This window comes from Protopterus annectens, chromosome 1.part1 (genome assembly GCF_019279795.1).
Source record: "Protopterus annectens isolate FY-2018-M chromosome 1.part1, PAN1.0, whole genome shotgun sequence".
Classification (NCBI taxonomy): Eukaryota; Metazoa; Chordata; order Ceratodontiformes; family Protopteridae; genus Protopterus; species Protopterus annectens.
Window position 1 is genome coordinate 781,991,782 of NC_056726.1, and position 25,211 is coordinate 782,016,992.

Below are 25,211 nucleotides of genomic sequence, written 5' to 3' on the forward strand. Positions count from 1 at the left end.
ACACACGAGGAAGTTGTGCAATAGTAAGTGGAAGAGATTCTCCATTTAGGCTCATCAGAATAATCTAGATCCTTTTACAGCCCCGGTTCCTGCTGTGTTGGATTTCCTGGCATATATTTTTCATAATTGGGCTAGTTTTTCAACAGTGAAAGTGCAACTGACGACCATTTCCAATTTTCGTATAGGGGAAAATTCTTCATCTCTAGCTTCATCCAAATTGTGCAAGGTCATCTTAAAAGGTACCTTTCTCCTTTTGTCTTCCTGTTAAGGAACCTGCACTCCCCTGGGATCTCACCCTGGTTTTACTCTCTTTAGTTTCTCCCCCCTTCGATCCTTCAGCTAAGGTAGATTTAAAGTTTGACTCTTCTTGGTGGCTATTACTTCTTCCAAAAGATTATTTGAATTACTGGCTTTGTCGTGCAAGCCTCCATATTGATTTTTCACAAGGACAGAGTTACTTTGCGCACTAACCCTTCCTTTCTGCCCAAGGTCACTTCTGAGGCTAACATAAACCAAGTTATCTATCTGCCTGTATTCTTTCCTAAATTTCAAAATAAAAGAGAGTATCTGCTTCATACATTGGACTTGCATAAGCAGCTTTATTTCTATTTGGATAGAACCAAAACTGTGAGGAAATCTGACCAGCTTTTCATTTCTTTTTCCAAGTCCAAGTTGAGTAAACCAGTTTCCAAGGTTACCCTGGTTCATTGGATTACTAGTTGCATTAAACTTGCATATTCCACAAAGAGCATCCCCTTGTCGTGTCACATTACGGCCCTGTCTACTAGGTCCGTTTCCACCTCTTCAGCCTTCTAATCGACACTTCCCATTGATGAAATTTATCCAGCCGCTACTTGGTCAAGCCATCATACCTTTATTTCACATTACAAACTGGACATCATTTCTAGGGATAAGGCATCCTTTGGTTCTGCTGTGCTCACTAATATCCCTTGTTCTGCTGTAGCTAGGGACTCAGTTCCGTAGGTTGAAGAGCAAATGAAGGCAACAACATCAGATAAAGAAATTATGTACTCACCATAACAGTTGTTGCCTCTCATTTGCTCTTCAACCTTCCCTCCCTCCACCCCCCTGCCTTTTGAAGGACCTAACAGAATTTTTGGACAAATACTTCTTTATTGTTTGAGCGCTTGATGCATTCCTTTAAGATTTATGCTATTGTCTCTAGGTGATTTCTTTCTTAATTGTATGATATTATGATTATGTAGTATAACATGGTGCAGTAAACTTGATCTGAGGGATTAGGAGGAGAGTAGCATTATGGGGTAGGGGAGGAGCTCAGATGTCAGAGTCTGGAGCTTTGGTATGCGGCTGAGTATGGATTCAGTAGCCATTATGATAAAGTTGTTGCTCACACCTGTTATATATGAATGTTCTTTTCCAACTTTTAACTTACATGCACACACTAATGTTAGCAGGTTGATTTCTTATATATTTACTTCTTCACATCTCCATTTGAACCTATGTCACATTTTAAAGACATTCTGCTTCAATGAAAATACTCAGAAAGTTAGATTTTCAGATCCTCTCCCATTTTTTAACTCCTAAGAAATGCACAAAACACTGTACATTTAAAAAAAATGAAGTTTCCCTTTCCAAATAGGAGTTATCGTCCCAAACTGATGACAGCACTCAGACAATGCATATGGGTAACAATGCTATAAGAGCTTGTTAGAATCCATGTTTCCACTTGTACTAATTGCTGCCTTTGCTTATCTCTTTTCTCTTCTAAGATGGGAAAGGTAGCATGTCCACTTTCAGTAAATATTCAGTTGTAGCCCTGCAAGAAAGTCTGTGGGATATAGTTAAATAAAAACTAAATTATGCACTGTTATATTAAATGTTTAAAGTAGTGAGACTTCTGGGGGAGGCAGCTACTTGAACAACATATTCACTTCTCACCTTTAAATGTTAATTAGATGTAGCTTGTACTTTTCAATTAGCAGACAGTGTTTGACCTCTCATGATTAATTGCTTGCACCTGCAGACAAGTAAAAGCAGCTGGTATTGAAAAAAAATGCTATTAACTTTGCATATGTATGAAATAATCTTTTTGTAAATTTTACTCAGATTATTAATTGCCTGCACATGTAGACTTTTCTTTCACTAAAAGCCTTTAATTGTAAAAACTTGAAATTATAAGAAATAAGTACCGATATCTATGCTTTTTATCATTGTTGCTCTTTTTTCAAATCGATTCACTTAAAAAATGTCTGTTTGTTAAACCAAGGGCATTAATTTAGATATCCATCTCTGTATAAACGGGAAATTATCTTAATTCTTCATATAATGTAATCAATATACCTTTACATTTCCCAGCAGCTCAAGATCACAACATTGTATAACTTCTTGCTTCTGTCCAGGCTTTTCTTAATTTGTTACAATGTAAAACATGGATGCTTAGTAACTAAGAATAAGTACTTTCTTGCTTTAATATTTTTAACATATACTGTACAGCAATCACTGATGAAACTTCCCCCACCTCACATTTAAAATACCCTTAGCTACACAGAATACAAATCTGCTTTACAGCTATAACGTGCAATTCACATCATGATTTTTTACAAATATTAGTAAGAACAACATTTTTTACTTAGTTATTTCTTCAGTCCTTCTGAGTTATTTCTTCAGTCCTTCTGAGTTATTTCTTCAGTCCTTCTGTGTCCATTTAAGCATTAGTAATGTAAAGTTGGGAATATGCTTTACGTTTCACCCAGCAGATTATCACAGTCAATTGATTTCTAGTCAGTATTCTTGCAAAACCACAGTTCAAATGTGTATTCCTCTATATTGGGTGTGATGGTGTACAGTCTCCCATGTATTTACTAGTTTCACATTGTTGCTGGTCTTCCTGATCATCTCTCTTTCTCAACACAAGTTTCTGGTACAAGTCCATAGCATTGATTTTTCTTGTCAGAGCTCCTGTGCTTTTTTTTGTCTGTCTCAAGCATTTTCATTTGGAACAATGGAAAATATTTCATTGGAAAAGTCTCTTGGTGGGCTTTGTTATTGTCAGAAGAGTGAGAACCAACATCCCTTTCTGTTTTTTGTATCGTTCTTTGTTGGATAAACTTAATTTCCTCCTTGGCGTGTACTGTATCAAGATGTCTTTGGTCCTCCGGAAAAATTATTCTGAAGTTCACTGTATACAACTGCTTGAATTTCACACCTGTCTTTTGACATTCCCCAATTGTTGTAATAACCTTGCTTCATTTCTGCCAGGTGTACTTTAATTAAACATTTTCCACAAACACTCTGCTTGTCACTAGTATTTAATACTTTTCCCTCCTGCTACAGTTTTTTCAAGAGCTTCTCTTTCTGCTGGTATGCATGCATATGTTACTAATATAAGTCGTGACTGCTTTCTCATGCCCATATTTGAAGCATACATACCATGTGCCTTCTCAATTAATAACTGGACTGGTGTTCCATGGAATAATTTATCTATTTGTACTTTCATCAAATGAATGCAGTCTGTGCCCTCCAGTTCTCTGGTATGGCAGAAGATGTATTTTTTTCTGTATGCTCCGTCTCAGCCTCTATTTTTGAAACAACTCTTCTTGAGAAATCTCATGCTCAGCTAGTCTTCAGTTTAGCCTGTCTTTTTTGTGTTTTAATTCATGTAAATAAATAGTTAACGCATCTTCTATTTTTCTAGTCTTTTTGACTATTTCTTTAGTGTCTTGCTTCTTTTGAACATCTTTGATTACATTCGATTTATTTCCTTTAAATTACTGGAAGTCATCTCCTGCAGCAACGCTGCAGCTTGGACTGCTTTTTTCTGAACAGCTGCAAGATTTTTCCGGGCAGAGTTTTTTCTTGTACAGTTTCAGGTTAATTTTGTCTTAATTTCCCCAGTTTTTTATTGCTGAAATCTAGCTAGTGTGATTAATGGCTAACAACTTCATGTTAAGCAAATTTAAGGCTTCTACTAGCTTTGTTTCAGATTTTATGTTTTCACGCTGTTGGTGCTCTAATCAAGTGGTGATCAGTGTGCAGCCATCTTAAAAGTTTCAAGCTACTTCAGTACTTCAATTACAAGTGCCAATGGTTTGACAATGGCTGAATCAGACCTATATAATTATCTCATATGTGCACAGCTAAATACTATGCAAGCAGTAATGGGATTTGGGAACTTGGGAGAATGACCCGACTGTTGATCAACATTTTTCTATTGTTTTAATGAAAGTTCTTCTGTCTTGCACAGCTTATAAGTAAAGGGGTTATTATAGAGATAGGGATGTCATTTCCCCCCTTTACTCAGCACTTATTAGGCCAGTCATTGAATATAATGCCCCCATTTAGCATATATCTGTGGAGACACATGCAACAACTGGAATGTCCACAGAGATAACTTACTAAAAGTATACAAGGCCTAAACAACATGTCCTACATGGACTGACTCAGTGCCCTGTCACTATACAGTGTATTCTACCGACTATTAAGAAGTGACCTGTGTCTGGCATACAAGGCATCCTCTGATCCATTACTGATGGATTTATTGCATATCAGCAAGTCAAATTACATCAGAAATACTCTAGGGATCTAAACCTCTTCTGCAAAATCAGCAGAATGGTCTGGAGGGACATTTATGTTTCACATAGAATACTGATGCTGTGGGACATACTCCCCACATAAAACCAAGTATATCCCTGTCTATATTCAGGTGCAACTTAGATTTCCGGATGGGAAACAAAAAGATTTACTCAAGGAATGTCCACTGTACTTTTAATGGCCAGAGGCAGCTCCTAAATGCTTTTTCCCTTGCGTGGGTCCCCTCAAATTATCTATGGTATAATCCCAGTTATTCTCATTAGGGGAAATATATAATTATCAACTATGGAATGGGTAAGACCAATCTGTAACCAAATGGGATAGGTTATTTTGAGCAAAAAAGGGAAACTGGCTAGGCTTAAAATGGCATACAAGGGTAGTTGGAGTAGTACCTCTCTATGCACCAGGAGAACCAGGTCATATCCCCTTTGTAGACTAGCCATGTTAGCTTTGAGATGCATCTTCCCAGCTCAGTGTCACTCTCCAGGCATCCTGCATTCCGTTAGAACATAATTGTGTGGTAGACGAGCTGAGCAGGACCAGGGCAGACCCTCATGAACAGAAATTAGATCGGGGGGTCTTCCAATATTTGATCTGTGTGTGGGGCGTGTTTCAAGTCAACTTTCTTGCCTCCTTGCTGAACAATCATTTGGCAAAATTCTGTTCTAGGACTCTGTGCAAGAAGGCCCAGAAGACAGATGCCTTTTCTTTTCCTGGGACTGGAATGTTCCTGTATGCTTTTCCACCCTTTCCACTAATATCCAGGTTACTTCTGAAGATTTGGAAAGAATACCTCAAAGTCATTGTGGTGACTCGCTTCTTGCCCAGGTAACCATGGTTATTCCTTCTTTTAGAAATGGCCAAGGGGCAATTACTGCAAGCTTCCTCACAGACTGGATGTACTCACACAAGATCAGTGCTGGTTGATACCCACCGGCATCAGTAAACTTCAGTTGATGTCTGGATGATACGGTCTTAATTCCTTTTAGGCACCTGTTTAAGCATGCTACTACAAAGTCATATATTAGCAAATGGAAAAGATTTCTAGTTTGTGCCAACAACATAATCAACACTCATTCAGAGCTAGCTGTTCTCTGGTTATACATTATGCATATATTACTCTATCAAGGTCATTTATCAACCATTTCAGCATGTCTGACCATGGATGTTTTACTGTAGGCTTGTGTTAACATGTTTTTTGAAAGGGTTTTGCATAAAAGGCCTCAAAAAAATGGTGTCCCCTCCTTGAGATCTTAATTTTTTTGTTGGAGAAGCTAACACTTTTTCCAGTTGAAACAGTTAATGTGGCTGGCTTGGGTTTCAGAACACGGAAAACAGTTTTACTGATTGCTCTGACCTCTGCACGAAAGTTGCCTGACTTGCAAGCTTTTACAGTGAGTTATCCCTATTTTATTTTCCACAAGGATGCCAAGCTAACCATCTCCCCGTTTTCTTTCCTGAACCTGAAATGAGAATGAAAGCATACTTCATACCTTGGATTTTTGCAGACAGCTCTGGTACTGCCTTGACAGAACTAAATCTGTAGATCTTCAGGTCATTTGCTCATTTCTTGTTAAGGTAAGAAGGGGCAACCTGTGAAAACAAATTGTTTCCAAATGGTTGCTATTGCCTTTTGCTATATTCACTATAACAAAACTATTCCAGGCAGGGTCAAGGCCCACTCTACCCATGCCTTGGCTTCTTCTGTGGCTTTTTTGGAAGGGGGGGGTAGTACAGTTGTATAAGTAAACTTACCATAAGAGTAAATGCTCGAAGGATCACTGCTGCAATAGCCATTCTTCCTCTCCCTTTGTTTTTTGGTGTGCTTTATGCCAGGGTGTGAACGTTTTTTTTTTTGTTCCTGTTCTTGCCCTTCAGGGCTTGGCTTCCCTCTCTGTTGGTAGGAAAGCTGCCAATGGCTTCATGCCCAAATTTGTCTTTTATTCAGCTTAGCTCAGGCTGCCTGACAGTATCGGCATGTTGAAGGTCCCCTGAAGCTTTGGAAGCTGGCTGGGTGTTTTAACCCATACAGCCAAGGCTGCTGTAGCAGTGACCATTCTAGCATCTACTGTTATGGTAAGTTTACTTACACAACTGTACTTTCCTCCATCTAATGTTTCAAACTTGCTTTGACATATGTAATTGTTTTGGAGGAAGTCTTTTGCATACCAAATGCAAGTTATCTAAGTATTTAGTGTCTACACACCCAAACACACATGCACACACATTCAGAAGCTCAGAAAGTCTCGCACAATATACAGTGAAATATATTTGCACACATGCGCAGCAGTTACAGCCAGTTTTTGAGTGAATAAAAGTTGTAGACTCCAAATCTGATTTCAAACCAGTGACAAGTGGAGTACCACAGGGTTCAGTCCTGGGACCTCCCCTGTTTGGTATCTACTTCTCTGAAGTACAGGCTAACACAGAAGACCTCTGGCTAACGAAGTTTGCAGATGACTGAAACTAGGAGCCATAGTCGAGTCCCCAAATGATGTGGACATCCTACAGAAGGGCCTCACTGAGACAGATGCCTGGTGTCAGAGGCATGGCCTCAAGCTCAATGCTAAAAAGTGCATTGTCATCCCCTTTGGTAAAAACTCTGTACCCATGAACTACCACATAAATGGCAGTCTACTTAATGCTGAATGTGTGATAAGAGACCTTGGGACCCAGGTGGAGAGTAGTCTCTCCTTTGATAATCACATCACCACAGTAGTCAGGAAATTCTTCTGTGTGACACACCTCATCACAAAAGGGTTCTCATCCAGGAAAAAAGAGGTCATTGTTCCCCTCTACTCGTCACTCATTAGACCCATTATAGAGTACAACGCCCCTTTTGGAATGTACCTCACAAGACATCTGCAGCAGCTGGAAAGGCCACAGAAGTACCTCACAAAGAGGATTACTGGCCTCAAATGGATGCCCTACACTGACCACCTCAAAAAACTCCAGCTTTACTCTGTAGCATATCGCCTACTCTGAGGAGATCTCTGCCTAACATATAAAGCTATGTTAAACCCAGAGCTGTTGGACATATGCTACACCTAAAGAAATCCCAATCCCTCCGAGCTACATGCTCTAGGGACCTAAACCTTGTCCCCACAATAAACAGGACATGCTGGAGGGATAGATTTCTGTCCCTGAGACTTCCCATACTCTGGAACAAGCTACCCATCTATGTCAAGCAAAGTTTCTCATTAGCACTCTTCAAGAAAAATCTTGATGAGTGGATGGGAAATAGGAAATACACCGCGGGGATCATTCTGTGGCTCTGCTCGACAGGGGCACAGGAAATTAACTTTCTTGGGTGGCGTAACCCAGGGAACCTTGTTGGCTAGGCTTACTTAGACCCATGGGCCAATAGCCTAGTACCTACTTATGAATAAACCTCAGATATTTAATTGGGATTCAGTTAATGAAAAAAAAATCTTAATATGCAAAGCATTGCAATCCTCCCCCATGTTTTTTGTGTTTCACTGTTGCAGTCATTACACTTGGGTTATCCTGCTGGCAGGCTGCCCTCAGTCGGCCTGAATTCCAAAGTCTAGGTCCGGCGTCGGTTGCCGTCGCCTCTTCCCTGACATCAGAGCGCCAGGGGTATAAAAGATGCAGCCGACGCCATTTTCTTCAGTCTTTCTTGTTGCGTGGTGCCCGAAGCATAAGCAGTTCGCAAGTGCCGGTCGGCCGACTCCTGAGATTTTCGTGTTCGAATTTCAGATCTGAAGTCTTCAAGCGCTAAGTACCCCGTTGGGGAAACTTTTTTCTTGCTCCAGACCGATGTCAGAAAAAGTTAATAATTGTATTTCTTGTGGGAAGCAAATACCTCATAAGGACTTTCATTCTTACTGTATTCCTTGCCTAGGCCCTGACCACGACATTGCTAGTTGTCGGCTTTGTGCTAGATTTAACCAACGCGCTATTAAGCGTCGATACGATTTTGCATTACACTATTTTGGCAGAAGATTTAATTATACAATGTCGTCGGATAGCCATCCGACTACCGGAATTCACAAGAAACGCAAAGAAAAAGAAAAGGATAAGCATCCGAGGTCCAAAACCGACTACAAGGCTTCTTCTAAGCCAGTCACCGGTTTTCAGTGAGGCACCTTCGCAGCCCCTGATGCCCGCTACTTTAGACCCGCAGGCCGCTACCGACTCCCATGTGGAGTCGACTAGGCCGCTGGAAGCTCAAGGTATTGGACCTTCAGAGACTATTCCCTCAGATGGGTCCGGAGCCGCTAAGCAGGCATTGGCTTCTGAGGGTGTTTTCAGACCTACTCAATTATACATTAAAATGACTTCAGCTTCAAAGGCAAAGGCTAAAGCACCTTTAAAGACAAAGAAACAAGTACAACAGCCTCATGGACAGGCCTCCATGCCCAAAAAACAGATGCTCAAAATGGCCGAAGACCTAATTACTTTGATCAGGGGTTCCTATCCCCTACCTGATAAAAGGCCTAGGCAAGAGACAGAATATGAATCTTCAGATCAGGTTTCCATTTCATCTGATTCCTCTTCTGATCAGGAATACTCTCATCCTCCCTATGAGGATTCTGTTGCTGAAGAATCTATCCCTTCAGCCTCTCTTCCTGAGGATTACTCTTTTGGGGAAACCTTGCATGCCATGAGGGAGCATTTTCACTGGGAGAGCCAAGATTTTTCAGAATCTAAGAAAAGGCTCAGAGACTTCCTTTTACTACCACAACACAGGCCCCTAGCTATTCCACCTGTGTTAGACATTATAGATGATGTATTTTCAGAGTCCAGTCTGACTCCTGACTCCTTACCTCCAGCTCCTGTTAAGCCGGACAGGTACTACAGGGTTTCTGACTCTTACAAATTCCTTTTCAAAAACCCTGCTGCTGACCCAGAAACAATCTCTCAGGGTCCAAAAGGGGTCAAGGCTTCCGCTGCAAAAAACCCTACCCCCTCAGACAGGGATTCTAGGGCTTTGGACAGATGGGGGAAAAAGATTTACACTTCTGCTACCTTGGCTATAAGAGCATTTCATATGCTCAAATATCAGCAATATATTATGTCACTGCTTAAACAGAAAATGTTGATTAATTCTGAATGTGCAGAAAACAAAGAAATGCAGGATTTATTGCATGCAGCTGAACAAGTTGGAAAACATACTTTGCAATGTGGTTTTGATTCTTTGGAGGCCTCCTGCAGGGCCGCTGTTACGGGTTCTGTAATCAGGAGGCATGCATGGTTAAAGGAACAAAATCTGCCCGATCATGTCAAAGCAAAATTATTAGATGCTCCATTACAGCATGATACCTTGTTTGGTGTTAAAGCAGACGAGTTGTTAAAGAAAATGGAGGACAAAGCTAAATCAATGCAAACAGTTAAGGATTTCTTACAGGTACAGCCACCTAGATTTAGCAGACACTGGCCTACAAAGAATTGGTCCTTTCCAGTGTCAGACAGACCACAAAGGGGCAACGCCCAAGAGGCAGATCCCAGCCCCAACGTTCGTACAGGTCTAAACAATGGCGTGCTTCTACCTCCAAAAGTGGAGAAGTCAAATCACAGCCGTACAGGAAACAGTCCCAATGACTTCCCCCTGCCTGCACCAAGCACTTATATTCTGGCAGCACCTTTAGGGGGAAAACTAGCACATTTTTCTCAAAATTGGCACATAACCCCGGACAAATGCGTCCTAGACAGTGTCACAAGGCTACAAGGTTCACTTCCATACCCTGCCAAGGACAAACGGTTGGCCAGACCTGCCAAAACATCAATGGGCAGAGGCACAAAAGCAAGTCTCATCCCTCATGGACATGAGGGCCATTCAACAAGTACCAGAGCAAGAGCAGGGACAAGGATTTTATTCAAGACTTTTCTTGGTCCCAAGAAAGGACAAGACCTGGAGACCAATACTGGACTTATCTATTCTAAACACATTTCTGGATATACCAAAATTCAAAATGTTGACTCTACAGCAGCTTCTGCCCATGCTGGGCAAGAAGGCTTGGCTTGTGACTTAAGACCTAAAAGAAGCATACCTGCATGTCCCAACCAGACAAACATGCAGAAGATACCTCAGATTCAAAGCTGGCTCAATGCACTACCAATTCTCTGCACTGCCCTTTGGCTTATCTACTGCGCCCAGGGTCTTCACTCAGTGCCTGGCACCAGTAGAGGAATACAAATATATTCTTACTTGGATGACTGCCTCATTCAAGCAGAGAACAAGGGCATTCTACTACAGCATCTGGCATTTGTAAAGAGATTTCTAACAGGCCTAGGGTACACAGTCAACAAAAAGAAATCAAAACTAGTACCCTCTCAAGAGATAATATTCCTGGGTGCAAGCTTAAATACAACTGCCCAGATGGCTTATCTCATGCCAGACAGACAACTGACTACCTATTTCAACCTGTTGGTAACAAAGGCCCAGTTATCTGCAAGAAAAATTCTGCAGGCTTTGGGCTTCATGGCATCCTGCATTCTACTAATTCCACATGCGAGACTGCATATGAGGAAATTTCAATGATACCTAAAAAGTGTTTGGACTCAACATTGCCACAGTCTGGAAACAGAAATTACCCTCATTCCCTGCCTGCAACAGGAGTTTCGATAGTGGGCGAAAGGCTTGTCACCAGAACAAGGGGCAGCATTCACTTTACCCCCAGCCAGGCAAACATTAACAACGGATGCATCAGATTATGCCTGGGGGGCCCACATGACAGGAAGATGTATTCAAGGCACATGGTCCGCAAACCAAATGCATCTGCATATCAATCAAAAAGAGATGCTAGCTGTTCAGAATGCCCTGACAGCCTTCAAGGACCTACTCCATCCGGGACAACTACTGGTAAAGACCACGGTCATGTGGTATATAAACAAGCAGGGAGGCACTCATTCCTACCCCCTTTGCAGACTAGCCATGACTTTGTGGGACACAGCATTGACTTACCAAGTACATCTGCAGGCACAGTTCCTGCCAGGAAAGATAAATACTCTGGCAGACGAACTAAGCAGAAACCTCATGGATCCCCACGAGTGGAAATTGTATCCACAAGGCTTCAGCATGATGATAAGGAAATGGGGATGCCCAGAGATAGATCTATTTGCCTCTCCTCACAACTACCAACTAAAAAGATTCTGCACAAGGACTTATTACAGACAAGCATGGAAAGTGGATGCCCTATCTTTCAGCTGGAAAAACTTAGCAGTATATGCCTTTCCTCCACTGCCTCTCCTCCCCAAGGTACTCCTAAAGGTCAGACAAGAAAAGCCAAAAATGATACTGATTGCCTCAGACTGGCCCTGCCAGTACTGGTATCCAGTTCTAAGGAACTTGTCTCAATGCCCGGCTTGGACCTTGCCTCAAATACCTCATCTACTGTCCCAACAAGACAATCGGATCCTGCACAGCCAGCTAAAGACCTTAAACCTGGCAGCATGGCAGATAATGTAGTCATACAAAACACGCCCCTCACTAAAGCTGTGATGGATGTCATTTTGGAGGCCAGAAGGCCTAGTACCAGAAAATCTTACGCTGGAAAATGGAAGAGATTCTGTGCTTGGAGCCAGGCACAAGGAATTGACACAGCTGTACCAAATATTCCTCAGATTTTGCAATACTTAACTGAGATGCTGGACAAAGGCCTATCCTTTTCATCAATTAAAATTCATGCCTCTGCTATTTCGGCTCATTACAATACAGAGTCACCAATCTTTTCTCATCCTTTAAGGCAGTACCTCCGAGGAACCAAAAGCTTAAGGCCTCCAAGGAGATCACCAATACCTGCATGGGACCTCAATTATGTCTTGTGAAGTCAATGTAATTGATGAAAGCGCTTAACCTTTTTTGTTTTTGTTTTTTAACAAGTTTTAATAAATTGTGACTACTTGTATACATTTGTGCAATGCGTGGCAGTGCTTTCTAATCCACGAACCCTTTTCCAGCAGTGTGAACAGTTATTTGCTGTAATGTCTTGGAAAAACTCACCCTGCCTCCTTTTGAACCAGCCGCTACAGCTGATATAAAGTTTTTATCTTGGAAAACAGCTCTTCTCCTAGCAATAACTTCTGCAAGATGAGTCTCAGAGCTACAGGCACTCATGGCTGTGGAACCTTTTATCATTTTTTATCCAGACAGGGTTTCTCTGAGGACAAACCCGACATTCATGCCTAGGGTAGTCTCCAGTGTGGCCCTTAACCAAGCTATTCATCTGCCTACTTTCTATCCAAACCTACAGAATAAGGGGGAGAGAATTCTGCATTCTTTGGACATACACAGACAACTACGCTTCTACTTGAACAGAACCAAAGCTTTCAGAAAGGCAGAGCAACTACTAGTGGCATATGCTGCAGGATCACAAGGAAAGGCTATCTCAAAGCAGACTATTTCTAAGTGGATAGGCCACTGCATTCGTTTCTGCTATTCACAACATGGCAAGTCAGTGCCTAAGGGCATTAGGCCACATTCAACTAGAGCAGCAAACCACTTCAGCAGCCTTCCTCAGGGGAGTACCAACCAAAGACATTTTAGAGGCTGCTACCTGGAGTTCAGTGCACACCTTTACAAAGCACTATCCTTTACCACTCTACTCTAAATCCAGGGCAGGTTTTGCCACTGCAGTTCTGCAGGGCCTCTTAGCTGCTCCTAATGCTATATTAGCTCCAGCCTCCCAACCATAGCTTTGGGATTCAACCCAAGTGTAATGACTGCAACAGTGAAACACGAAGAACATAGTACAGTTGCAGTCATTACACTTGCGTAATGACTGCAACAGTGAAACACGAAGAACATAGTACAGTTGTGTACACTTACCATAAATGTAGATATTCGAGTGTATTCACTGTTGCAGTCCAGGTTCCCCTCCCACCAAATCCCCCATCTCTTTGCTGGAACTTATCTGCACTCCTCTAATCTATACAACCTATGTGGTGTTTTTGCTTGTAGATGAAGGTATAATATATTTTGGTGCATGCATGCTTTATTGGCATATTTTTTAGCCTACTCTTTTGGGGGCAACTGACATCTGGGGCAAGAAAAACTGAAGAAAATGGTGTCGGCTGCATCTTTTATACCCCTGGCGCTCTGATGTCAGGGAAGAGGCGACAGCAACCAACGCCGGACCTAGACTTCGGAATTCAGGCTGACTGAGGATAACCTGCCAGCAGGATAACCCAAGTGTAATGACTGCAACAGTGAATACACTCTAACATCTACATTTATGGTAAGTGTACACAACTGTACTTTCCATGCCTCTCACCAATCCCTGATTTTGCCACATGCTTTTCTTCTGACCTTTGTAAAATGTTTGATTTGCTGGTTAGTCATTGAAGATTAAAGTCAGTCAGTACTGACAACTGTTAATAGTTTCTTACTAGTTATTGTTTAGGGAATGCATGATGATAGACTGATGCAGCTGGAACTATCTGCGTTTGTCTTGCCTTGCTGAAGTTGTGTGCCAAAGCCGCATTTGTCAAGAGTAAAATTATGGTGGTGGTTCACATTTTTTTATGTCCAAGCTTCATGGTAGCTTAGTATGCTGCAGTTAATTTGTGTTTTTACCAGTCATTACCTGTGCGTTAACAGCAGTTGAAGAATGTTTGCTCTCCATTAAAGGTGAAGATGAGCACTTTGTCCATCCTTCAAATTATTTTTAAACTGCAGTAGTAGATCTGTTTGTTACATGTTTTATATATGTAAATATTGCTTTCTGTTACTACTTTAATTGCTTCTGGCTCTTGTTTCCTATAAAGCTATGTGTTGCTCTCTTTAAAATATAAACTGTTATAATCTGTATTTAATTGCATCTTCCGCATGCCCCTATGGCTTTCCAAAGATATCATAACGCTTATGCACGCCCGTGACGAATCTTGGAATCTCCACCAAAAACATAAAATGCTAAACTCCCTAACTGAATGTAATTTATTACAAAATTTAGTTAAAAAAAATTGCCTCAGACTGCAAATCTTATTACTCCATGCTAGAAAATAACCACAGATCCAACCCTAAGAAATTTTGGAATAGCATCACTAGCCTCCTTATCCCCGACAGAAAAGACAACCCTTGCCCTGACCCTAACACTCCAGACCACACCATAGCCTCCAATTTTAACTCCTTCTTCATCAACTCAATAGCCATGCTAACCCCATCATTCGCTAAAAACTTATCAGCTCCAGCTACATCTCCCTCCTCCAACTCCTCTCCCTCTGCCACCACTGCTACCCACCCCCCTCCCTTCTCCCTAAAACCCATCCCTGTTAACACTATAAAAAAGCTTCTCAATAAATTAAAACCATGTTCCAGTGCCCCCGACAACTTACCATCCAACTTTCTCAAGTTAGTTGCTGAGGGCATAGCTTTTCCCATTTGTATTCTAGTGAACCACTCTGTCCAAGAATCCTATGTACCCCTCCTCTGGAAAAAAGCCTTCATCATTCCCCTACATAAAGGAGGCAAAAACATTGACATCTCCAACTTTCGTCCCATAGCCATCCTCTCCCCTATCTCAAAAATCCGTAGTGTATTCATCCTCAAGTCTTACGTTACCTTTTAGCCAATCATCTATTTACTCCAACACAACATGGTTTTAGACCCAGTCATAGTACCACCACTGCCTTCCTATCATTCCTTCATAACATCAACCGCACCCATGACTCAGGAAATATAGTATCTTCCCTTTTCTTAGAATTATCCAAGGCTTTTGATATCATATCCCATACCCAACTACTGTCTAAGCTTTCTCACCTTAATATTTCCTCCCCAACTATCAATTGGGTTTCTAGTTACCTCTCAAATAGGCAACAGGCTGTTAAATGGAATAACAGTACCTCCACTTACCAAGACACTTGTCACCAGCCTCCCCCAAGGCTCCATACTGGGCAATTTACTCTTCGATATCTTCATAAATGTCTTCCATCTTTGCATCCCAAATGCTAAATTTGTCCAATACGCTGACGACTCTATGATCATTTGCTCTGCTGAATCTGTCCCCCCACACTTGCAAGTAACTCAGGCCTCCTCTAACAGCACCGAGTCTTTGATGCTAAACACCTAGCCCTCAGTGCATCCAAAGCCAAAATCATGATATTCACCCCTTTTAAAAACACCAAAATAGACCAATACTCCTCCTCTATAATAAGTCAAAATATGACTCAGATTGAAGTAGTGCCCCATGCCAAGCTTCTAGGAGTCCTTATTGGTGATCAACTAAAGTTTGACATTCACTTTCAATTTAACATTAAGAAAATGCACCAGAAACCTGGTATGCTTTACCCCCACAATCGCTGTCTAACCTCCTCAACTAAACTTACCTTCTTTACTACTTATCTCCTCCCCTCTCTCATGTATGACGCACCCCTCCTTACCAGCCTTCAAGCCACCCTTAAATCTAAACTGACATCCCGCTACTGTAAAATCTCAAAGTTTTCTACAAGCGCCAAGTCATCCTCTCACCGTTGTGACTCCTTAAACTAGCTAGAGCTCCCCAACTACCTCTCGTACATTCAACTCTCCATTGCCCATAAACTCATTTTCAAGCCTTCTCAATGCCCATCTCTCTCTCTTCCACCCTTACCATGCACTTTCCTGACCAATCCCTCAGGTCTAATAAACAGAACCTAATTGAAGTGTATAAACCATTGCGCACTCCAGGCCAATTTCTCTTTTTCCCTAGCACAGAAATGGAATTCACTTCCTCCCCATATTCGAACTACCCAAAACCCACTCCACTCTTATCTCTCTCTTCTAAATGGGAGTGCTCCTGCTGCCTCCCCTCTTAACCGCTATGCTATTACTTGCATTGCTCTCAGTATCCCATCTCAAAACTCTGCTTAACACTCGCTTCCTATTCTTGCTCTTCCCCCTGACTCCTATAACTTCATATTCTCCTTCTCTTCCCTTTTCTCAATAAATATTGTAGACTGTCTACCTCCCAGAAATCTTATTACTTAATGGACCAAAAATCTATAACTTTGGCATGCAACACAGTTCTTTTATTTCCTGTCATGTACAATTGTCTGTAATAACTTCTGCTGACTATTATTTTAGTAATTATCCTGTATTAATTTTGATGTTATTTATACTTGTATTGTTTCTTTATGTATGCACTTGGAGCTTTTCTCCCCGGGCCTCCATTGAAAAAGGGCTCATGCTGGCCCAATGGACTTTCCTGTTTAACAAACTGCAAATAAATAAATAAACAAACAAACATGCCACTCCGTTGTTCTGTTGCACTCTTTAATTTGTTCAGATAAAAAAAAATTATTTTATTTATTTTATTTTACATTTGTTTACCAGGTAGTGTCCGACTGGGCTGGATTACCCGTTTTCATCAGAGACCTGGGGAGAAAAGCTGCAGCTACAAAATATTACAATAATAAAATGCAGAAACTACATCAGAATGATTGTAGTAAGATACAAAAAATTACATAAGAGAATTTAAAATTAAAAATAAGTACAGTATTTACATCAGAACTAATAGACAATTGAATAATACTGAAATGTAATTGTGACTACTATTCTTACAGTAATATAATACTATCTGTTGAACCTTGTGATTCCCTGTCTGCCCATTTCAGCCATGTTCCTGGCTGAAAATGGCCTTTGAACACACTGAGATGTGTCTATGTGTCATGGTGGATGGTATTTTTGTAGAGTGCTGTTGAGGTTGCTGAGTATATTTATTGTTAGTAGAATGTCTGGGAGGCCTTTGGGGCTAGAAAGACACTTGGCATGTATGTAGATCTATATGTGTGGTCCATACTATATGTGGTGGGTGTATTGTGTGTTTTTGGACATGTTTGATATTATAAGTGCTTGAGTGAGAGAGACTTTTTTCCAGTAATATTGTGCAACTACACCTGTCACATACCATATCAGTTTAAGAATTAGAGGTTGTCAGTAAACACAAGGCATTTTATACATTGCCTCAGGAAGTTCGTATCCCCCAGACTGACTGCAGAGATAGAAAGTGCTGTTCATGGAACCAGATCCTTATAATGTGATCTACAAGGAGATGGTACAAGATGGGTTTACAGATGGGTAGCTTGGGTAAGAAGACTAAAACTCAAGTTATGGGATGGTGCACTTCCATTTACAAACTAATTGCTGTTTGTGCAACTAAGTACTGAGGATATTTCAGAAGCAGTTTTATATGGAAAGTTTGATTCTAAGTCTTGCTTCAGTAAAGGGCACTGCTTACTAAGACAAGCCTTTCACAGACGTGACATCTTTATAGAGCCTCAGAAAACCAGTTTGTGATCATAGCGTACCCAGAATAAAGGCCAATGAACTTTGCTGTAAAGATAGATTATAAATTTTATTATATAATATATATGTGTGTATATAATATATATATATATATATATATATATATATATATATATATATATATATATATGCATGTGTGTATAATTATATTACATTAATAGCAAGGTCTTTCATTATGTTTCAGGTATGCTCTGTTTAGAAAAACGTGGTTGAATAAACTCTCTGTGCCTTGAAGAGGTATGACTTGCAGCAGTGGCATTTCTTGGCAGAGTTCAGTTTTAAGCAGCAAGTTAAAAAGGTTAAGGAACTGCTATGCTGCCAATGGCATTTAAAGACACTCAACCTACAGAGTTATGTACTGTAAAACCAAAGGAATGTGTACCTTGCTCTAGGCATAGATGTCAGTAACTTGTCTGTGTGTTTCGTGTGGTCATGGTTCTGTTGGTGTCTTCTTTTGGCAGATGGTGTTCCGTCCACCTGTGGAATTCTATGATATCATCATCCATTTGAATCCAAGGCAAATTCCCAGGCTTTTAGAGGCAGTGGATAAACCCGCAGTGTCATTTAGCCGGGGCTTACTGAAGAACAATGCGTCAGTGAAGACTCTTAGTATGCCAGTGGTGGATTATGATCCTGTACAATGTTACCTGAAGGAGCTTCGAGTAAGTTCTTTACTAAATAAATGCAAGACTTGTGTTCTGGAAATGGTACTGTCCAGGGCTTATAACAGCAATGAAATCCTGTTCATAATCTTGCCTCTCTCTTCACTGCTGTTGTATTATTTCCTATTAGATTAGGGATGTTTAATCATGATTAGAATTGTTTATATTCATTTGATTTGTCATTTTGTGAAAACTGCCCTCATTTATTCTGTGATAGCTGATTTATCATTTTAGGGTACTTGGAATGCTGGACCCCATTTTAGCACCCACTGGGTACTAAAGTAATTTTGGTCAGGACTGGAGTCCATCATGGGGTATGCAAAGACCTGTGGATATGTTGAGGAAATGTCAGTTCACCCATGTAAATACTTAGGGTACAAGGAAAACCTGCAGACTCCACACAGAAAGAGTCATATCCAATAACCATGTAGTCAGAAGCAACAGCATTAATTACTGCATTGTTGTGCCACCCAGAAATTGTCCTTTGCTGAAAACAGAGTAGCTGGGAAGAAGAAGAGATCTGTATTGCAACTAACCATTTAATTATATGAAGCTCCTCCTCAAAGAAGGCTTCATGATTTTTTTTTTGTTTAAAATGTTCTCATTTACGTAATCGGCTTATCCAACTGTATATTTTCAGCAAATTTTGTTTCATGGCAGTTAAGTCCAAATCGATCCATTTTGGCTTACTGCTGCTAAACTTCCTGCAGCACTGGTGGCCAGCCTTATCGTTCTGTTGCCCCATATATGTGTCATTGAAAGCATTTAGAATGTCTTAACTGTATAAGTATTTTTGCAGCAGAGCTATGCCACCCCCCCCCCCCACTCAACTCCCGATCTGAAGTTCCGTTCTAGACCTATGGGTAATAAATATACTAACTCCAGTGTTACACCAGCACAGACAAAAAAGATCAACTGTGTGCTCCTTTAAGTTAGTGCAGCCTCAGAAGTATTCTTTGTAGAAACCTAGGGTATGGGGACAAAGCTCCCACATCAGGGAGCTCAGATGGATGTAGCATCATGCAAAAAGGTAAGTTAGGCGAGTTGTGCAAAGTAACTAATGTCGTGAAAGAAGTAAATGAGGTTTGTAAGGTGGGGTGGAAGATTGGCAGCAATATCTCGGGGCAGACCTAAACAGACATTCTTAGAGTTTTGCTGCCTCACACCCATCTTTGATGGAGTAGAGGGATAAAGCCCTAACTACATCACAAGTGACCCAGGTACGATTAGGAGGACAGGCGTCTATTGGAGCTGATGTGGGGAGGATGGACTTTGCCTGTCCTGGGATAGGAAGTGGACCAGTATCATACAGTGTCACAATCCGCCTGAGAAGGGCATGCATTTGGCCAATAGGATATGTATATACAGGTGTATTGGGCATGAAATGGACAAGTCTCTGAATGACTTCATTGAATAGTGGGGCCACCTAGCTAAGCCCATTCCATGCTTGTAAGGAGGGCAGTACTAGTTGTCTCTCCTGTAAGGTCATACCATTCTCACCAGGGCATCCTTGGAAGACATTTTTGAAAGGTGGGAGAGAAACTGGTGTTCCACAATAAATGGGATACAGTCAGAGATCATGGAGTGTCTACATCTAGAATGCCAATGCAGAACTCACCCACTGCTTCTTCCTTTTATCAGGTACGTGTCATGCTGGTAGCTTGAACTCACAGGTCAAACAAGAATTACTCTTCACTCTTAGTATATCCTCCTTTAGACCAGCACTCCATAGCAGCTCCAGTCTCAGCTCTGTGAGCCATGAAAGGCATCAAATAATCCAGTAACGTGCCTCGCATCAGTGGATGTAAGCACCCTGACTTGTGGAAGAAGTTGTTTTATACAGTATCCACCCTGGGTCTTGTGTGTTGCTAAGCAGAATGCAAACTTCACCAGGCACTGGGGGAGACTGCAGAAGAAAGAGATGAGAAGTAGTTGAGTCACATTTTGATTCTGATGTTAAAGCCAAGCTTATTAAAATATGTAGAGTTGTTTGGAGGGCAGTATTTGAGGTTAATGTCTGACATCACTGCCTTTTAGGCTTGGGATTTACAGTAGGGGTTGTGTGTGTTTGAGTTAGTAGTCTGTAAGTGACACAATACAAATTTGTTATTGACAAACTTAGACTGTGGTATCTCAGAGGAGGATCACCTGTGGGAGGTAAACTGTTTACATTTCCATTATTTCTAACTATGCCCTACCTAAAAGCAGCTCCTTCTCCAGGAGAGCACACGGATCTGTTCTGGGCTCATTGTTCTCACTATTCATTAATAACATGCCAGTCAACCTATTTACTGTCTGAATACTCCTATACCCACTGATTATGTAGCAATAACAATAGCCCATAAACACTCATAACAGGTTCCTTCTGGAAGATTTCAGTCTATTATGCAACTAGCTCTCAGCCCAAAAAAAAATAGCAACTGTGATACTGTTATGTTCAAAGCTGCACCTCCAAAAGACCTCAGAAACCTTCCACCCCAAGAATAGCCAACACAAATAATCCCTTGCCTGTAGTAAAAGAGCTAAATTATTTGGATTTAATCACTTTTATACTGGCCCCATACAGTAAACTAGTTAAAATGTATTAAAAAAGCTAAAACATCATACAGAATATCAGCGCTACTAAGTAAAATGTGCAAATGTCTGTTGTGCTAAACGTCCTTAGCAGTTGTAGCACCACACTCCTCAATTAACTCAACATTTTTCTAAAAAAAAATGATGATAAACTTCTTAGATTTATTATTCTGCCAAATCCACAGTATTACCATAAGAAATGCCATATGGCTCCCTGTAACAGCAAGATCTGAATTTCTTCTAAATACCCCTACTTTTAAAATGTTACCCAACCTCAACCCCCAAGTAAAAATCAGCTCTATTATTCAGTCTACTTACTCCGTAAGAAATGCCACCAAAGATTACCTCCTTTACACCAAGTATTTGTGAAAATACCTTTTATAGAAATTGATTGAAATGAGAAATGCCACAACTCTCCCACTGTTCCAAAGATACCTTAAATTGCACTTCCAAGAAATGCACATGCTTTAATGACCATGTGTAAAATGACTGTTTATCTACTTTTAATTTTCTACATATCAGCCTGTCACTACAGTCTCAGCTCCATCCACTTCCTGTGACAATCCTGTAAGCTGAAAGCATCTTTTCAGAATTCACTGCTGCATTACCTCAATAATTCTTTATTTAAAAGTTAAAAAAGTACGTTTGAGATATATACCTAGTACATACTTCATACACTTTGTGTACTATATTAGATTTATTATTACTGCAAAATAGGAAATAACTAGCTACATCACATCAGTATATGTTTGTGTATACCAGAATCACTAACATCATCATATCACAGCTAATATTATATATTTCTTGTCCAGTAATTGGATGTGTTAATAATGTGTGGCTAGCTAGGCACAGTTGCACAGCTACATCAGTACATTCCATATAGATGAAACTGCACTCCATAAATCTGCCCATCTTCAAGAAAAAGTGTGCACTTAACATAGAACTCAACATTAAATGTCTTTTGTACAAAGTTGCAAGTAATTTTACAAAACTGAGTGTAAGCTGTGTGCAGTTTTTCAGCTTATAAAAATATTAAGAACTGTGTGACTTTGTACCTTTGTTGGTACCATTGTATGTCCTTCTGTTCATATGCTGCAGTATTCATCAAATGAGGGAGTTTGCCTCCGGCTGACTCGTACGTCCAGCCAGTATACCAAAATCTTAATGCTACTGTAAGGTATGTGCAACGCTGTACACCATCCACGTACATCAGGTATAAAGTGGACGTCAGCACGCACCAACCTCAGAACTTTTCTGATGCCTGTCTGATCGCCTATTCTGGATGTTCGCTCGCCAGATAAGTCATGAACCTTGGTTCGGATAAGTACCCCATTAAGGTTTTCTTTTCTTAAAAAATTTTGGCTACTGTTAGTATTTTGGTGATTTCATGTCGGCTAGGAAGGGCAAGTGTGAGTGTGGAAGGCAGATTCCACATAAGGACTCCCACAAACGCTGCTTGTTCTGCATAGGCCCAGACCATGACCATACCACCTGCGCTATCTGTAAGTCTTTTGTCCTCAAAACCTTTAGGGGCCGTCTAGTTTCGCTTAGGATTTATCTAGAGAATCCACGTCTTAAGTGCTTAGCATGTGAGATGGAAGCTACGTCAGGCTCTTCAGATGAGCCACAATCAAAAAAAAAGGCCAAGAAACCTCGGCCCGAACTTCCTTCTGTTCTCTGTACCCTGAGCGTCCCTCCTGAGGCTGATGTGTAGGCCCAGAGGCCATCCCGGAATTGGTAGATGTCCCTTCAGCAGATACCACTGTGGATACCAAGAATGACCCTACCCAGAGCATGTACGAGGGAATCGCAGGCATACAATATGGGCGAAAGGGGGGATCTGTAGCTTATTTCTGAAGGCCTGCGTGGCGTCACCCAGATCTCTGTCTGGGATGTGTTTACAGACATCATGGAGTACAGGCTGACGTCAAGCCCATCCACCTTCCATCATATGGAAGCTCCTAAGAAAAAAATTGAAGACAAAACATGTTGCTCCAGTTCCACAGGATCAAGCTGTTGATTGGCAGGCCTTTTGGCGTGGCCTGTTCAGTGCTTTCATGGCACTGTATCAGCCTTTGGCAACTTCTATTCCTCTTACTGCCTTCTCTCCTTTTACCCTCTTTAAGAGAATATCTGCAGGCACTTCTTCAGATGAGGAGGAGGAATCAGGTGAAGAGTCCTTGGCTTATTCTACCCAAATTGCTTCCCCTCTGGGTTATGCCTCACCAGAGGAGGAATATAATAGTACTGATTCCCCTGGTGAGGATATTTCCTTTGGGGGAAACTATTTTGAAGATGAAATAATTCTTCAAATGGGACGGCTGCAAGTGTCGGACATGCAAAAGAGGTATTATGACCTCCTTCAGATGGATTCTCTATCCCCTTTTGCCGTCCCCTCGGTTCTTCCAGCCTTCTTGCATGCCTTTACAACTGTATCTAAATGCCCGGGCTCTCAGCCTCCTGCTCCCAAGAGCTCAGATAGATTTTATAAGTTGCCTGAGGACTCCATATTCCTTTTCAAAGCCTCTTCTGCCATTCCAGCTAATATATTAGTCTCCACTAACAAGACATTCAAATTATTGCCTTCCTTCTCCTTATTGCCCTATGATAAGGAGAGCAAAGTCATGGAGAGACTGGGGAAAAAACTTTACATCTGTGCTACTTTGGCCTTCAGGGCAAGTAATTGTCAAACCCATATGGCCAAATACTCCCTGGCTCTCTTGTCAAATGCAGGAAAGCTCCTTTCGGAGTCCCTGACTCGCCCACAAAGGCTAAGTTGTCTTCTCTCCTCAACTCTTCTGCCCAGGGTACAAGGTAGTCCATCAAGTGGTGTTATGATGCTGTAGATGCCTCAGCCAGGGCAGCTTCTGGGTCAGTCCTGAGGAGGTATTCCTGGCTCAGGTTACAACCCTTACCTGATGATCTCAACACCAAGCTGAAGGATGCCCCTGTAGACAATAAAGCCTTATTTGGTAGCTCAGCTGCAGACCTTTTTAAATCACTGCAAGAGAAAGGCAAGGAGCTCCAGGATCTTAAACATGTCCTCGTTTCTCCTGTCCCCAGATTTCAGAGGAACTACCCTGCTTAAGCCCACCTTTATTAGGAAACCACTTTTGCCTTTGTGAAGGCTGCCAGCCTAGTCAGATAGGATTTTATACATAATTCTATCATTTGTAAATATGAATGTTGATCAACAGACTTGTTTTCTTAAATGAAAGAATATGCTGTGAAATGTGAACTTAAAACAATGTAACAACATTGCCCTCTGCTGTAAAGAAAGCTAAGACCATCATTTCTTGTTTGTCCTTTGAAGTTCAAATTATTTCATGACTGTCTTTGATGTTGACAGTTCGGCTCCGGCCGGGCTAGATGAAAGCATTCTGCCTATTGTTTTAACTTAAGGAATAATTACTAGAGTTTACATGTAGAATGTCTGTTATTAATGTAGTTTCCTGCAGCTGCAAGATAACAAAAGAATGCAGTGTCTGTTGCCCTGGGAACACCAGGAAAGTGTAAAAAATGATGTAATGTTTATCAGAAATGCAATAGCAATTTAAACAGAGAGAATCAGAAGGCATTAAGCATTTTTGTCTTGATCATCCAACTTACAGCACTGTTTTGCTCATATGTAAATTGTCTTGGACTTGTGTTTTCTTTTAGAGATAGCTAGAAACTAGAAAGATTAAGTGTTTTTATGTGATGTCAGAACTGTACTACTGAGTTATTTTAAGTATTTTTGTGTGATCGCTGAACTCTTGACTAGTTCTGTGTGGTAGAAAGTAATGTCTTGTGGTTTTTAATTATTTATTATTAAATATTTTAAAACCTTTTAATTGTGGCTGGTTTATGTAGAGATAAGTTAAGCTCTAGAGTACATTGCATATTTATAGAGTTTACTGTCCCAAGTCACTCCATAATATTGGACAGTAATAATTGGACACCCTTTTCAGGGCCTTTGAGTAGCTGATAATTATTAGTGGGTAGTGGCAGCTGGTACTACCATATAGTCTGGGTAAAAGGGGCACAGCTGCCTTCCCCAGGAGTTGTCTGTGTGGTTGTATAAACTCTTCTCAAAGTGTGTGTGTGTCAGCTACTTGGGCAGGGACACGAAGCACTGGCTAGACAGAGAGGGTGCTAGAGGTTTTAGCTTGCCCACTAGG

General features: G+C 41.0%; 1 protein-coding gene across 1 annotated transcript in view; it reads left to right on the plus strand.

Annotated features, from left to right (window-relative positions):
* NOL6 (nucleolar protein 6) overlaps nt 1–25,211 on the plus strand; it is a 1,772,660-nt gene that overhangs the window by 1,628,565 nt on the left and 118,884 nt on the right. Inside the window, exon 24 of the mRNA XM_044078098.1 lies at nt 18,277–18,477. Within this exon, the coding sequence (XP_043934033.1) occupies nt 18,277–18,477 (201 nt within the window). The remainder of the gene's footprint in view (nt 1–18,276; nt 18,478–25,211) is intronic.